A 17981-nucleotide genomic window follows, 5' to 3' on the forward strand; every position below is an offset into this window, starting at 1 on the left:
ATCTTTTAACATTCTGCTGAGAAGAGACCGTGGGCCAACTTGTCAGATCAAACGGTAATGATTCCCACCAGCCATAAGCAAAGTGGGAGAATTGTCTGTGGGATGAAAAATGGGAATTTGAAAACAGGCCTTTTTTAGGAACTTATTCAGATGTTTCAGACTGAGTCCTGCTCCATTTATTCCTGAGTCCCTGCAGCTAGAAATAGAATAAGGACCAGCCCTCGATAGGAAATGGGTTATTTCTAGAGCCCCATGACATTCTTTTTATTTTTTGTACTTTTCCATTTTATTTTTCCAGAAATCATGTCTTGTTTTAGCTGTCAAAAATGTTTTTTCTTTTTATTACATTTGCTTTAATAAAATACCACAAATGACCGTGTATAGACAAAAACAGTGTATAAATCTGTTATTTACACTACATCATTTTATCAAGCATGAATCATTATTCCATGCCTTGAGACATTCACCAACCCTCCCCCCCCCCCCCACACACACCACAGCTAACCACCCCAAAATACCTGGACATCTCTTTAGGGTTTCTCTCCTCTAAATTTACCCAGTACTTCATTCCTCACTCAGTGCCACAAACCCCATGGGACACTGCAGATCTTCTCAATCCCTACTACTTCCTTCTCCAGCACCCCCCACTCTATTTACCCAGGGACGCTCCCTGGGCACCCTCATCTTCCCTTCTATATTCCCTCTCTGCCATTGAACCTCACCCACCCAAGCCCCCATTAACCTCTCCCCCTTTAAATATTTCCCATCCCCCATTGAGTTCCAGGGACCCCCTCCTCTATACCCCTTTATATATTCCCTCTGCCTCACTGAACCCCGAACCCTACACTTCTAGCCCTCCTCCCCCAGGAGAAGAGGGTGTCAGGTCCTGCCTGCAGGGCGGTGGAGGTCCTTGGGGGGAAGGGGGGTTGCAGAGCAAGCCCACCCTGCAGTGGTGGTCCCTGTCTGTGGAGCTGGGCCCAGTGCCAAGCTTTGTGATCTGGTGCAGCACTGGTCAGGTTTGGCCTGACCATCCCTTTCTCATGATGATGGCAAGGCAGCCGGGCCAAATTTGAGTGAGTGGTTCTGTGACCCCATGTGCCAGGTCACAATGCCACGCTCTCAAATTTGGCCTGGCTGCCCCCATGCTCCCCCCTTATTACTGTGTCCCCCAGGTCACAACTCCCGGAGTGGGGAGCCCAGCCCAGGCCTGCGTGACAGGAGCCACTGCCGCAAGGTGAGGTTTTCACTTTGTCATTTTTTACTTCCTTTTTGTTTTGTGTTATTTTGCATTTGCGAAATCCACAGGGCGCTTGCTAGAGCACTCTGCTCTGAAGTAGCTGATGGATATCCTGGCATTTCCCGGGGGCTGCGTGAAATTGGGAACTGGACAAAACTGTGCTTCTAATTCTTGCACAGTACCATAGAGCACTCCCTCTGGATATCCAGGGACCTCATTTTGACCAAAGCTGTAGCTAATTTTCTACCAAACTGAAAGAACCTGGTACCAATTGCAGGTCTAACTCCTGGTAGGGCCAGGCAGAAGTTATGCTCTGAGGCGCCTGAAGGCAGCACCTGACCTTGCTTCACCAAAGTGGTATTCTCTGTCATACTACAGCAACTTCATCAACTTGCCGTGTGCTCTGTAGTCTCTGACAGGAGCTAGGATTGTAAAGCTACTTTTCTGATGTCTATGGCTATGGCTTTCGGCAACGATCCCCACTGCAACATGAAGAACTGGAAACTGTTCTGCCTGAGCAGCTGATCTCAATGACAAAGGCCCCCTCAAACCAGCATAAAAGAGCTTTGTGCCCGACTATTTCTTTTCAGGGTGCAGCCCTTAGATTATGGGCTATTTTAGGATTAGAGAGCTCATATGGCAACACTGACTACCCATGTAAGCTGTTGAATATCACTTTGCACATTTATTTATTTCTGTTGTTGTTAGGCAGCGGCCTACAGACCTTTCATGCCCAGGGGAGGGAGCAAAAATGATACCTCTCCAGACTTGGCTGCCTACAAAAGGCCTCCATAGTAAAGCTGCCAGTCTTTCAGGTACAAGAGTCTCCCCCAGTTAGAAAAGCTGAGTCCCTGGCCACCAGAGCCACATTTACCTTTGGAAGAGACACCATGTTGAATTTGGACTAGTGCACCCAAAAAAATATATGGCCTTATAAAATGGAGGCCAGGCAAGTTAGAAACAAGGAAACAGTGGGCCAAGAGACTCCTCAGTGCCTGCTTGTTCTTCCACATCTGGGCTACTCTCCTTGTCACTCTATGGAGAACTGCCGCAAGGCAGAGTTATAGGTGAAGCATGGCAGCATGCAGCAGCAGCTAATCTGGCCTGGTTGCCCACCATTGCAACCAGGGGACAGCAGCCCAATCATTAGGGTGTGGTGACCCACAGAGGATGACAGCCTGTTTCCTAATATTTTAGGAGTGGCAGGAAATCCCCAATCCTTTATTACATCTTTCCAGAGCACTTGAGGAGGAAAAGTTACAGCTTGTTTAGGGCAGCTCTAGCCCTCCTAAGTGTAGTTTCACTGCATTCAGTGCTCTGCTGATCCTGTTTTATGATTTGAGCCCTAACTCTGATTCGGGCAGCTGGCCTTCCTCCCATAAGAAGAAAGAATGTCGTCTTTGTAAAAAAAAAAATTCTAAAGTGTGCACCCATAGAGGAATCTGCATGGCTTTTTGGGTTGGTCTGTTCTGTGTTAATCTGCCATGCTGCATACTATGAAGAGGAGCAGGGGAACTGGGTGCTGAGGCTTATCTACCATGCTCCACTCTGTAAAGGTGAGCAGGGGAACCAGTGCTGAGTTATTTATAGTATCTTTGGGAGTTTGTCCCTATAATCCTGCCTTAGGGGGCTCAGCCATTGCACCAAATATAGTTCAAGTGGCTCAACCTCACTGACCCCCACAAAGGGGCTTACCTTGTCTTGTATCCCCAATAGGGGTCCCATCACGTAGGAGCAACATTTAAAGTGGGGGAGGCCAGATGGGGCAGGGGGAGGTGTTGCATCCCACCCCCAGGGTTGTGATGTTGTGGAGTGCATATTTGGGTCCTGCCTACAGGGGATCAGGTCCAGCCCCTGGCATTGGGATCTAGAAGCTCTGGGTGGGGCTGGAGAGTGAGCCTACCCTACCACTCATCCCACAGCAGCTCCTGTCTTTCCAGGCTGGGACCAGTTCCCCACGCTCGCCCATTGGCTCTTACCACAGCATGCAGGTAAGACCCGCTCCCTGCAACGCTGCACTCTGCCCTCTTCCTGGCGAGGGTGCTGCTGGATCGCTTGCTCTGAGCTAGACTATGGCAGGCCAAAAATTGGTCAGGCCACAGCCCAGTTACCCCCTCCACCTCTGTGGCCTGTGTTCTTAGGGATGGTACTGTGAATTAAGAATGGACTCGTAAGAAGCTCTACCCCTTTCTGTTGTATGAAGATTGTTCTGCATTTCCCCTGGGGCCTAGGCTAGCAGTCCTGTTATAGAGGTGGCAGACTGGGGGCAGGGCTAGGCCTGAAGGTCCCTTATCAGATTCAAACATTACTAGGGTCCAGACTATGTCCAGGGCCTTCCATCCATAATCTGCAGGGAGGTGGAACAGGAGAAGCAGCAAAGTTCCAGTCAGAACCATGGCTGCTGCTGGTGTGGGCCCTAGGGATGCTGTAATCATTTCCCACCTGGCACACTACCCTTTTAGGATTGCTTGCTGCATGGAGATGGGAGGGTTTCATGCTCCTGAATCCAGTTATTGCAGTCCTGGCTGGCTCCTTTCCTTCCCTGGCAAGGAGCCTGAGGCAACTCAGTTGAGAGTGGGCCGGATGGTGGAACATCATACTGCCCCCAGAGCTGGCCGAGCTCCCTGACAAGACACTCAAAGAAGTGAAATAGGAGACAAAATCCTCTCCTTTTGCCTTTGGAATTGCTTAGCTCCAGTCCCTGAAGCCTGCAAGGGCACCAAACTCTTCAGAAAGCAAAGCAGAGGTGAGGGGACAAACTCCCCAAAAGGCAAATGTAATCCTGAAAATTAGACGAAAGGTGAGCCATTCCACTGCTGCCAGGTCTGGTTCTGCACCCAACCTACACATGCACACCGTAATGGAGCTGCAGTCCTTAGCATAATGAAGAAAGGATGAAAGTAAAGGGAATCAGGTTAAGTCAGCTCCTTCCCTCACATGGGAAAACTAAGGATGAGTGTAGTGTACTGTGCCTTAGCTACCTAAGGATTAAACTGTTACCCCTCCCACCCCTTAAATTTCTGTCAGAAGATGAATGCAATTGTAAATCATCCTTTCCTTAGTCTTTATTTCCACATGATACAGTTAGATAAGTAATATATTTTGCTATATAAGTAGTCATCCACAGTATGTGAAGTCATTTAATAGGGAAATTAGAAAATACCATGAGCCAAAGTTGTCCCTACTGAAGTCAACGAGGTTACAGAGGTTATGAAATTGGTACCATATATCTACCATACACTATGGAAGGGGTCAGCAACCTTTCAGAAGTGGGGTGCCGAGTCTTCATTTATTCACTCTAATTTAAGGTTTCGCGTGCCAGTAATATATTTTAACATTTTTAGAAGATCTCTTTCTAGAAGTCTATAATATATAACTAAACTATTGTTGTATGTAAAGTAAATAAGGTTTTAAAAATGTTTAAGAAGCTTCATTTAAAATTAAATTAAAATGCAGAGGCCCCTGGACCGGTGGCCAAGACCCGGGCAGTGTGAGTGCCACTGAAAATCAGCTCGTGTACCGCCTTTGGCACGCGTGCCATAGGTTGCCTACCCCTGCACTATGGATTATTTACAATGGTATATTTCTTTGTGCAATCATCACATTATAGTTAAGTGTATGCATTTCTTGCACCATTTACCTTAAAATATATAGTCCGCATTAAATCTAGGAACACATGCTATGGCAAAAGGCAAAAATGGAAGAAAATTTTGAAAGACAAACGGTGTCTGGGAAATTGGTATAAAATAAGATTTATTTGCACATCATTTTTGACAACTGAAAACTGGTACAGCTGGGAGCTGTATGTATTGTCTCAAGTACATGTCAATTCCTTCACCCTTCCTCAGATCCACATTCCTATACAACATAGGACACTCACAGAAGCCAAAATGAACTTTGCGGTTTCTGTTTGCCTTTCTCTGCTGAATGAATTCCTCCTATGATCATATTCTACAAAATCCAAAAGAAAAAAACCCCACACTGCAGGAGGCTTTCATGTGAAGTGCTAACACATTAGAACAGCCCTACTCTATCTATACCAAAGACAGTTGCACGTTGCTGGTTTCACATTTTTGTGTGGTGATACAGAGCTAGATTCACAAAGGGACTCAGACCTTGCAAGACTGATCATCATCGTGCCTATATTATAGATGCCTAGAAAAATCATTGAGATTCACAGTGTCTGAGTTACACGCACAGATTTCCTATGCAGTGAAGGGAGGGACATAGGCACTTAAGAATAGGATTCACAAAAGCCAGCACACTAAGCAGCTCCCTACCTAAACTAGCCAATGTGAGGGGAGTGTGGCCTAAGCCTTGAGCTCAGGGAGTTCAACCCCTACATTCAGGCTGGAGGGAGACACCTGCAGCTGCTGGGATTATCAGCTGTGCGCACTCTCGTGGGGGAGAGGAGGAAGAGCTCTCTCATAACTTTTAGTCGAGTGGTTAGAATATTCATCTTAGATATGGAAGGACCCCACCCCCCCCAATGCAGAGAAGTATCTGACACTTCTTAGGTAAGTCTCCTATCACTGGGTTATAGGATGTTCTGATCCAGGGCTGCCTCAATCGCTGCTGCTAAGCTGTTCCACTCCGGATAAATAATTACAGTCACTGGGCCAGAGAGTGCAAGCAGACATATGCAAGCATGAGAATGACTTTATAGCCTGATGGTTAGAGCACTCACCCAGGGAAGCCAGTTCCCCTATTCCCATGATTATTTATCCAAAGCAGAACAGCTTCAACAGGAGGGAATGAGGGAGCCCTACACCAGAATATCCCATAGAGTGTATCTTTTCTTGCTTTATTAAATATATTGTAATTGCTTATTTCCTTTAAATAAATGATACTGTGTTTTCAAAGACTTGCTGTTTGCATGTCGATCCTTTGAGCAGAGGGTTGTAGCCGTGTCCTTCCAAGGGATTAGCAGGATTAGCCTGCTCCATGGAGTCCTCTGCGGGCTGGAGGCAAACCCCTGGTAATAACTCTAGGGCGGGCCACCACCTTATTACCCATTTGGATGGAATAAATTGCATAATTGTAGGCAAATCGTTATTGGAGTGCCTAACGTCCAAATTGTGGGTTAACCAGATGAAACAACCTATAACAACAAATGATGATGGAAAACAGGTCAAGTTGCGTTCACTAATGAATGTTATAAAACAAGTACAAGAGAAGCAGAGAGACTAAATTAATTCAACCAAATAAAGGGCAGGTTGATATGATTAAAAGACTCAGTTGAAATCATGCTTGGTAAAAAGATAAGATGTGGAACTGGAAATTGACTAACCAAAATTGGTGTGTCAGATATTAAGACCTCACTGGTGGACAAAATGGTGGGATGGGCTATTCCTCCCATCACTCCTGTTTTGGGTCCATAAAGAAAGACTTCAGAGCTGGGGTGAGGATGAATATAGAAGAGCAGAGTCTCCTGGAGCTGGCTGCCACCCCCCACTGTCTCTTGGGACCCCAGACCTTCTGCATCCTACTCCTGAGGAATGTCTTTACTAGATCGGGCCAGAGAGAGGGATTCAGATAATATCACCACCACTACCAGCTCCAGCTGAATCCCAAACACCACATGGAATAAAACAGGAGCAGACTTTATCAGCTCCAGCTCATTAACTTCTTCTCTTTTACACAAAAAGACAGTTACCATCTTTGACACTATCTGACTGTCAAACAAGGGGGGTTTTCCTTCCCAGACTTCTTTCATAGCAACATTTACAAGTTCACAGCAAGGCCAGCAATCCATTCAAGGGCTTCAGGAGATGCAGAGTACATCTTTCCTATAGCTCTTGGAAATGAAAAGATGAAGCAGTTGTTCACAATGTGTTTGATGGTTTAGAGGTCTCCACATTCACACTGTGGCAAATCCTCGATTCTCCATTTGTGCATGGGATGCGCACATCTTCCATGGAACATCCTAATACAGTTGATGGTCATCCACTGTCTTTGGTAGAACAAGAAACCAGGCAGTTCAACAGTGGGATCATCTATGAGGTGCTGGTTGTTTACATCACTCACTGCCCATTGCAGGCACCAGGTGTATTCCGAGTTGAAGCTGGATGAAAAAAAAGGGCTTCTTCAGCTCCAAGAATGGTTGGTGGCATTAAATCAAGTGTAAGGCAAGTGAACAAGGTTGTCATGAAGTGGCAGCTTTTGGTTAGTGAGAGCTTTCTTGTACTCATGCAACATAGCCAGCTGTCATCAGATGGTTCGAAGATGTCCGTGAGGACTGAAAACCAAGGCAGCAGAATGGACTTCAGGGTGCCAGCCCCATTTAACTGGATATCAAGGTCTGTATCCGAATGTCCTCCCCAAATAGGTGTGCAGTACTTGGACATGGAATAAAACAGCGTTGCTGTTCATAGCATTCGAGCACCACGAACGCAGCTAGAACCTGCTAGCTTTTGCATGATATTGGTGCAACTCCTCATTTTATGGCTTACCTATTTCAAATGTTGTTGATAGGTAAGGCTGTGATTGAGAGTGACTCTGAGGTAGTGGAATTAGGATCATGGGCAATTACTTTGCCACAGCAGTTTACATTCAGCATCTTCTTAGCTTCAGAACTGCTGAGATGGAAAGCTGACACCATTTTTGATGGATTGGGTTTGATCCGCCAGTACCGAATGTAAATTTTCCATCCTCTTCAGATCAGCAAAAAGGACGTCTTTCACTTCCTTGAATGTTGCAGACTGTGTCAGTGGTGCCAGGTCATTGGCATAAATGATCTTGCAGCATGTAATACAAATTACTGGAGTGGACGATACTGGTAAGGCTGACCCCCATCCTAGAGCCTGCAAGACCCCCCTGAAAAGAAACGCTGCAGGGCAGGACAAAGCTGCTGAGACCCAGTGCTTGCATTGACTACACACATTGAGGCTGGCTTCCAGCAGAAGCTTAAAATGCACACATCTTTTATCAACTTGTCATCGGCCTGAAACTCTTGCACAAGGACTCACTGCTGACGCTATCCAACCTAATTCAATGTGACCAGACATTTCTACTCATTAGGTCAATGCTTTTGGACAGACCGTTCCATGATCTTACAATTCAGCAAAAAAGTAGAGTCTGCACAATGGCTTCCCACAGAGATCAGTACTAGCACCATTCCTTTCTAAGGTCTAAAATGTTCTCCAGGGAAAGGGAACAAGAAAGATTAAAATGAAAGCCTTACTTAATACTTTATATTTCAAATGCTTTAATGGTTTTTCCTTAAGATAAAAAGAATGTTTAATGGTGTGTTTGTCACGGTACTAAGCAGGCTGAGGTCTCTATATACCAAACCATAGACCTTGTTTAACATTGTTTAATGTTGGACAGTGATGGGCTTATGTTCACACCTTTCACCCATTAGATCTCCTGCCTCCCAGGTAAGTATCCTCACCACCGGGCTAAAAGTTTTGAGGGAAGCCCTCCTTCTCTGCCATCCCCTCCCACCTCTTTTGTGTGGAACTAGGTGAGCTCACCTGCAAGGCACGATCCAGTAAAACTACTGGATCAGGTGCTACATGCCAGTTTGGTAGAGGAATGCCTATCTTCCCCTGGTTTGCACATCACACTGGAGCTTGGGTGGGAGAAAGGTGTCTTGATGCCTACAGGAACGCTGCAGTGTATATGCACAGAGGCACAGACAGACACCTAGTGAGCTTTTTCTGCAGAAATGTAGGTGTCAAGTGAATTTAGGCACTTAGAGTTCGGTGGCAGGTGAGCAGAACTTTCTGACTACCTGTGGAACCTACATTTCAGAGTTAGCTACCTAAAGTGTCAGTTAGGCACCTAAATCCCTTTGTGACTCTAGCTCATAGTGTTTAAGTGCTTTGAGGTCATCACAATGAAAAGTGCCTTGTACCATAAATAAAACCTACTAAAAAGTTCAGTTTTCTACAGCACACATAGACAGTATAACAAACTACATCCATTCTTGTGACCTGAATTGCAAGTGTGTTCTTAGTTGAAGTGTAAAGAGCTGCTATTCAATAAAATAATATCTTAAAGTATTTTAAGTGATAGTACTGCATTACATAAAGAATTCAGGGAGGAGGAGACAGTGTGACTCCCTTTGATATTACACTCCCACCATCCTACAATGTTATTCACAGAGCAGTAACAGAGGAAAAGACAGAGCTCAATATCTATTTATATTTTATCTTAAATATATTTCCCTAATTTACCTCTTCTTTTTGTTCTGCTTATGTCCCAATGAGGCTTCAGAATGAATATACTCCTGCTGTGTTTTGTCAGACCACTCAACCAAGTATTTTTTTGAAAATCCAAGTAAATGAGCTCTCTCACCAGAACATATAGGATAAGGGGTAAAGTCCTACATAGATTAAAAATGGATTAGGTAATATGAATCCGTATAATAAGAAATGGTTAGTGTAGAGGAGCACCCCTGAAATCAGAAGTAGAATGAGTGTTTTTTAAATATTTAGAAGAGAAGGAATTCCTTGAGTATGTAAAAAGATGTTGATTCACTATAAGAAATGCAGAAGGATTTAGTCAATCCTGGGTAACAGACACAGCAAATTAAGTTTATGAGTTATAGGTACTGCATAGTTAAGAAAAGTAATTTTTTTTCACATATAAATGAAACATGAAAGAACCTTTCACATAAAAAAAAATCTAGGGGTCAGTGTTGACAGCTCAAATACTGTACCTGATGACTATACTTAAGTAGTCAAATGTAAATTAATGTTTGGCTATATATAAAATAAAGATTTCATCCAAATCTAAAAATGACTTTATACACTAATGATATGACCATTGTATTTCATGGTAGTTGACACACCTAATAATGTATGCCATGAAAAATGAAAAGGTAAACAATGATGGTTAAAAGCATGGAGTTCGGATTTTTTTTTAACCATACCGGGGAAAAAAAGAAAAATTTGTTTAGAAAGGTCAAATATTTAGTAAGGGCTTAATCCTATGCACACAGTAACTGTAGGATCTGGCCCTATAATGGGCAATGGGAAGATAAGAAAATTGCTTTTATCAGGTATTAGACACTACCAGCAGCAGGACTGGACTGGATGGAAAAATTATCTCAACAGTATTTGTCATATTTTATCAAGATTTCCAGATTTAGGATATGCCAGCTCCACCCGTCTTCCTAATTACACCTCCAGTTGCTGTGAAAGTACCATATCATCAACCAGCAAATTAGCTCTCTTTGTATACACTAGTTTCTACTACACCACATGAAACGCACAGGGAATTAAACAGAAAAACAGTCTGTGCTACATTTGTCATCTGTCCAGCATCCTAATGTTTCTAAGCCTGAAACCCTAAAAACCAAATGGTTTTGCATCTATTAAAAAAAAAAATCACTGGTTTTCAAATACAGCTGAAAAAGAAAAAGAAAAAAAAAAGACTTCTTTACATAAATAAATCCATTAATGACTTCTCCGAGTATAATTTGGTCAACATTTTACAGTTCAGCTTTAACTTGTTAAAAAGTATTACCTCTTCTTAAGAATTAAAATAAGTGGTTCCATAAAGAAAATTAAAACAGAATTAACATTGATAGTCAAAAATAACTCCCATGATTATGTAAGTTCACATTTCAACATTCAGAAATAAGTTATAAAAATAGTTAAAAATTTCATGAAAAGCTCCTAACAAGTTTTATTTTAGGAATTCTTGCTCATATCTATGGATTGTCTAGCATCAGCAACAGCTTCAGGTACTCGAACAGTCATATTGTTCATCAATTTCTTCAAGCAGATCTGGCAGCCCAAACGAGATCTGTAACAAAGAACAACACTATCTTTAGTTCTAGCCATATTTTTATGCCGATGGTGTTCTAACACTGCAGTCACAAAGCATGGGGTTTAAAATCTGATCTTGCAGAACCCATTCATGAGACTTAGTACCGTTTACCCCACCCCCCCAAAAAAGTGCATTTGTAAAAATGCTAACAGGCTGTAAATACTGTAGCATAAAGATGCAAAATAATACATCTAAAACACATTTAATTTAGTCCTTAATGTGAACTGGTAGACTGTTACCCGGGGGGGGGGGGAGAGAAGAGGGAGAGAATACGTTTTTAAATGTATATTTAAGATTCTGATCCTGCAAGCGGCTCCACATGAGTAAACCATTATGTTCACTGAAATCAATGGGGTTTTGCCTGGGTGTATGCACATGATGGCTTTAAGGAGAGGGGTCTACGTTTGCAAATCAGCAGCATGGGGTAGTTAAAACCTATGGAGCAGATTCTCAGCTAGCGTAAATTGTCATAGCTCCAATGAAGTCTTCAATGAGCTATGACAATTTACACCATCTGAGAATCTGCACCGCAGAACCTCTTCTACCTGATGTAACTGGTTTTAAATCCTGTTCAGGTCACTAGTAATTTGAGATTTTCTCAAGTACACCTCTACCCCGATATAACGCGACCCGATATAACCCGAATTCGGATATAACGCGGTAAAGCAGTGCTCCGGGGGGCGAGGCTGTGCACTCCGGCAGATCAAAGCACGTTCAATATAACGCGGTTTCACTTATAACGTGGTAAGATTTTTTGGCTCCCGAGGACAGCGTTATATCAGGGTAGAGGTGTAGTTTATGTGACACAAGTTGGTTGTTCTCAAGTCCAGTTTCTAGTGGAAAGTCTAAATCATATTATACAGCAATTGGTATAAAAAAGGACTAACTTTTCTGATGATTCAGGCAGATCACACAACTGGTGAATATTCATGGAACTATGCACGGGGGTTGGGAGAAGAAAAATCAGCCTCGATCTGTACTTCTACCTATTCTTTAGCTAGGACCTCACTCTTCATTGTTGTCAATTCAGAAACTTTATTTTTTTAAAAATAACAATGGAAATAGTGGAGTGAATAGATCTGGCACCAAGTAGACTGAATGGAGTAAATATTTTCCACAGGTTACTAGGCTTTGCTTTTGTCCTTTTGATCCTTTGTCACACTCAGGAGCTCTCTCTCAATGCCCCTTTCTTTTCTTTCCTGTCTCAGCCTCCTCATTTCCCCTGCCTCTTTAGCCTGCTCAAGGAGATTAACCAAGGAAGACAGTATTTTCCAAATGCTTTGACATCCACTCTCCACATGAGTTTCTGCTCTCTCCACCTCATTAGAAGAAGTGCCCTCACTAATGACTGAGGAGAAGATTCTTAGGAAACAATCTCTTTGTCAGAGTGCTGGATCACCACATGCCAGATTGAATCCTACTGACTGTGACAGAGTGCCTCTTTTCTGTGGTCACGTGGCAGCAAGCCACGAAAGGATTAGTGAGCAGGAAGAAAAAGTGAAAATACAATGTGCCCCTGGACAGGGAGAATGACATGCTGAAGCTGTTATCAGATGTACTCTAAATAGAACTAATGGATAGTCCAGAGTTCTACAATAATAGTAAATAATCCAGAATAAAAAGGAACCCAAGTGTCCAAGGGAGAAATGTGATTCTGTTCTGCCCAAATAGACAATCTTTTCTACTTAGCTTCATGTATCAATTTTGTGGTGTCTTTTCTGCTTTGGATCAAAATGCTGATACTAGCAGAACAGCTCCTTTTCACTACAATCAACCAGCCAGAATCCATGCTGAGAGATGCAGTGAAGCTGGTTTGGACTGAAGGATCTGTCCATTGTTCTGGGAAATAGTGTGCAGGATCTGAGGTAACGTTACTGATAGTCGGATAGATAGCTCAGAAGATACCAAGATTGCCATCTGGATCATTAACTATCTTGCCTGAGCTTTCTCAATATTAGAAGGATTGGTGAAGAAACTATCTAATTGAGAGCCAGGGCTCACACGTGCATGCATACACAACCCCTCCCCCGAACAGAAATTTGGACAATATTTATTTCTGTTGCAAATAAATCCATGATTGGTTGACCCTATTTGCAAAAACATGAATGACTTGAGTCCTTGATTCCCATGTGATTGCATATGGACAATAGCTTGCTCAGGTAGTCTGCTAGGGTGTTTTGTAATCCTAGAAGATTCAGAGCTACTGAAGTGATTTGATGCCCACTGCATCAATTTGACAGCTGAATCACTTCTTGGCAAAGGGTGGACAACTGGACTCCTCAAGTGGTGGTGCTGATTTTACCTGGGTCCCAGGGATCTCCCTCAACTGTACTGTGGAAATACTCGGTGCCTAAGTCGAGCTAGTGGCCAGTACGAAGGAGCGTATCCTCACATAACAGTAGTGACTCAGGAAGTATCGTTCCATGAGATCACTCAATACCGTGAACTCAGAGGCAAGAAGGTTGGTATCCTGAGCAGGACACTAGATATTAATGGCATCAGGGTGGAAGATGCCAATACTGAAAAGATTGGTTCTGGTACCGAGAGCACCAATTATGGTATCACAATTTCAGTAGAGACAGGCTGAAACTGTTCCTTAGACAGTACCACAACTCAGTCACTGGAGTCTGAGGATACCAGACAGACCCATTTTGGGATACATGCTATTCTTGGGGTGAAATAAAAGACTAGCAGCACAGCTGTGTCTGGCCTAGGTCAGCTGACTTGGGCTGGTAGGGCTCGGGCTGCAGGGCTAAAAACTGCTGTGTAGATGTTCAGGCTTAGGCTGGAGCCCAAGCTCTGGGACCCTCCTCCCTCACAGGGTCCCAGAGCTCAGGCTCCAGCCCAAGGCTAAACATCTATATAGCAAATTTACAGCTCCACAGCTGGAGTCACCTGACCCAGGCCAGCCACGGGGGTTTAACTGCTGTGTAGATGTACCCTTAGAGGCAGTAAAATACGGTGATTTGAGCCTCTTTTTCTTAGCAGCTCCCTTAGAAGGTGACCTCTTTCTATGCTTTCCCAGAACAGTGCTTTCTCATATCCTTCTCAGTAGCCGACAACAAAGACCCGAAGGCAGGAACAGTGGATAGTCTTTTCAGGAGCAGGAGCCTGGGTGCTAGCAGTGGAACAAGAGCTTACCAAAACACGTTCATAGGAAACCTGCTCTATTCCACAAGGGTTTTGTTTATCCAGATCAAAAACAGGTCTTACTAGACAAGTTCATGAGAAGAACTGTTTAGGAGAGCTTCTCTTGCCTCTGTATTCATTTAGAAAACAATCTGCAGATTGGATATTTTTCAGGGATATGCCCTTTCCCAGACAAAACAGAGACAACTGATATCTATCACTAACGGGCATAGCTGCCTCATAAGTGGGGCAATATTTAAAACTGGGATATTTGAGCTTAGCCATAAGGACTGAAGACCGGTATTGGATATATGAAAAACAAACAACCCTCCCCCCCCCATGCTAACTACCTACACAATGATCTAAATATTATATAACTAAGGGATAACTGGAGGTAGCCAAGTAGGCAACAAATAGACAAACTCCTCACAGTTCCATCTCGCAGCCATGAGTCGTAGCAAGGTATTGAGGGATGTTTGGCCCTACCCTGCCCTTTATGCTCTTGCATGGGAGGGTGCAAGGGTACTCAGGGCGCACACATGACCCCCACAGACACTGCTAGCCAAAAGACTGCGATCTGAAGTGCATGGAGTACGTATGCAACTGGGGAAGAATACATATAAACAATCTGAAGAACTACTGATGGTCTAAATATTGCAGCCGGTGTTTGAGGCTTTCAATTGTGCTTTTACTCAATTAGGTTGGCTTTTACTCTTTATTAAAAAAGCTAAGTTTGGAAAACGAAACAGGTAGTTCATCTCTAATAATAAAATATGAAAGTAAAACACCATTTTTCAGCTGCTGATAAGCACTAATAAAAGCCCTAATTGGCTACTAGTTTTAATTTTGAAACCTGGGCTGGGGGGAGGAGCAGAGCATCAAGAGAATTCCTAAAACCTTTTAAAAGTAAACACACACACACACACACACCATAATTAGCAAGGTACCCCAAATGTAAGACATTGGCTTGTAATTATAGCTAGAAGTTCTAGTGCCAAAATTGCAAGAGCAAAAAGGTGCATTTCTTTATGAAACAATGGTTATAAATAATTGAAAAGGGCTTTTAAAAATATATGCATAGAAGCAGAACTTCAGATAAAGAGGACATGAAGTTATTTACTCAGTGGTGTTTGGTGGAGCTAGGGAGCAGTTTTCCTCTGCATACAAAGGAGTCTGATGAAGCAAACCTCTCTCATCCATCTGTGATTACTTGTAATGATTTCCAGGGTCAGTTGTGCTATTAATAAATATTTTCTCTCTACACCTCAGTAGTATAACTGAGAAAGAAAGTATATAAAGCTAGGAATTCTGGGTTATATGTGATAGTGAAGGAAGGCAGTGGGTTGAATAGCTCAGATCCTAAGGTTGGCTGAAGAAAAGCAAAGGTGATGGAGTGAATTTGATCTGGAAAACAATTGATAAAATTATGTAGGGTTAATAATGACATTAAAAATATAGGGAAGGGTTAAGACAAAAAACAGTAGACAGGCAAGGAATTTTTTTTTTAAAAAAAAACATGATTTAAGAAACTATAAAGAGTAAATAGGCAAGGGGTTAAAAAGAAAAAAAGTTAAGTGCATTTAACATTACCTCAAACATTCTGCTTGACTGTTGCCCTTCCATTCCCTCTCAAATTAAATCTCAGTGTACAATACACAGGCACAGCAGTGCCCATGCATTGTACATTGCAAGGTTAAGGCCTCACACTACAAGTTTTTCATGGCATGGGCCATATCACCCTATATCAGGGGTCGGCAACCTGCGGCACGCGTGCCAAAGGCGGCACATGGGCTGATTTTTAGAGGCACACTGCTGCCAGCCGGAGTCCTGGCTGCCAGCCCCTTGCCGGCCTGGATGGACGGAACCTGGGATGAGCCGCTCAGCCCGCTGCCGGCCTGGGGTTCCGTCTGCCGCCTGTGCTGCCGATCTGCCACGCGAAACCTTTTACTGGCACGCGAAACCTTAAATTAATGAAGACTTGGCACACCACTTCTCAAAGGTTGCTGACCCCTGCCCTATGTGTTTGCACAGTACCAAGCACAGTGATCCTGATTGGGGTTTGTGGGCAGTACAGTAACTCCTCACTTAACATTGTAGTTATGTTCCTGAAAAATGCTACTTTAAGCAAAACGATGTTAAGCAATTTCCCCATAAGAATTAATGTAAATGGGTGTGGGGGGGCGTTAGGTTCCAGGGAATTTTTTTTCCGCCAGACAAGACGATCAATCTATACACACATACACAGTATAAGTTTTAAACAAACAATTTAATACTGTACACAGCAATGATGACTGTGAAGCTTGGTTGAGGTGGTGACATCAGAGGGTGGAAGAGGGTGGGATATTTCCCAGGGAATGTCTTACTGCTAAATGATGAATTAGCACTCAGCTGAGCCCTCAAGGGTCAACACGTTGTTAATGTAGCCTCACATTCTACAAGGCAGCACGAATGGAGGAAGGGGAGACAGCATGGCAGGGGGAGACAGAGACACACACCGTGTCTGTAAGAGAGCGAGACGTGCATTGCCCCTTTAAGTACACTGACCCCCCTCTAAGTACACTGCCTTTTTAAGTAGATCAGCAAGTTGAGACAACAGCTGCTGCCAGCAAGCTCCCTCCATCCTGAGCCCTGTCCTGTGTCATAGAATATCAGGGTTGGAAGGGACCTCAGGAGGTCATCTAGTCCAACCCCCTGCTCAAAGCAGGACCAATTCCCAACTAAATCATCCCAGCCAGGGCTTTGTCAAGCCTGACCTTAAAAACCTCTAAGGAAGGAGATTCCACTACCTCCCTAGGTAACCCATTCCAGTGCTTCACCACCCTCCTAGTGAAAAAGTTTTTCCTAATATCCAACCTAAACCTCCCCAACTGCAACTTGAGACCATTACTCCTTGTTCTGTCATCAGGTACCACTGAGAACAGTCTAGATCCATCCTCTTTGGAACCCCCTTTCAGGTAGTTGAAAGCAGCTATCAAATCCCCCCTCATTCTTCTCTTCTGCAGACTAAACAATCCCAGTTCCCTCAGCCTCTCCTCATAAGTCATGTGCTCCAGCCCCCTAACCATTTTTGTTGCCCTCCGCTGGACTCTTTCCAATTTTTCCACATCCTTCTTGTAGTGTGGGGCCCAAAACTGGACACAGTACTCCAGATGAGGCCTCACCAATGTCGAATAGAGGGGAACGATCACGTCCCTCGATCTGCTGGCAATGCCCCTACTTATACAGCCCAGAATGCCGTTAGCCTTCTTGGCAACAAGGGCACACTGTTGACTCATATCCAGCTTCTCGTCCACTGTATCCCCTAGGTCCTTTTCTGCAGAACTGCTTCCTAGCCATTCGGTCCCTAGTCTATAACAGTGCATGGGATTCTTCCGTCCTAAATGCAGGACTCTGCACTTGTCCTTGTTAAACCTCATCAGGTTTCTTTTGGCCCAATCCTCTAATTTGTCTAGGTCCCTCTGTATCCTGTCCCTACCCTCCAGCGTATCTACCACTCCTCCCAGTTTAGTGTCGTCCCATCCCCCCCCCGCTCCTGTACCTTATCTCCACGGGGGGGGGGGGGGGGGTTGACACGGACACAGCTTTAAATGAGCATGTTCCCTAATTGATCAGCAGCGTAACAACTTAACAACATTAACCGGGACAACTTTAAGTGAGGAGTTACTGTACTGCAATAGAAGTCATATCAGTTTCACTTAAGGACTGAGGGGAAACAAACACCTATAAAAATAGCATTTAATATTCTTATTTAAGCATTTCATAATGTTCTTCCTGTAGTTTAGCAATACTATTAGCAAGATAATTTTCAAGTTCATTCACAAATAAAAAAAGTGGT

At 43.7% G+C, this 17981-nt stretch overlaps 1 protein-coding gene across 1 annotated transcript in view; it reads right to left on the reverse strand.

The window, feature by feature from the left end:
- Positions 1-10633: 10633 nt before the first annotated feature.
- The window catches only part of FDX1 (ferredoxin 1), a 42865-nt gene continuing 35517 nt past the window's right edge, over positions 10634-17981 (reverse strand). The window contains exon 4 of the mRNA XM_065405057.1: positions 10634-10993. Within this exon, the coding sequence (XP_065261129.1) occupies positions 10879-10993 (115 nt within the window). The 3' untranslated portion in view covers positions 10634-10878. The remainder of the gene's footprint in view (positions 10994-17981) is intronic.

Source organism: Emys orbicularis, chromosome 1 (assembly GCF_028017835.1).
Source record: "Emys orbicularis isolate rEmyOrb1 chromosome 1, rEmyOrb1.hap1, whole genome shotgun sequence".
In the NCBI taxonomy this organism is placed as follows: Eukaryota; Metazoa; Chordata; order Testudines; family Emydidae; genus Emys; species Emys orbicularis.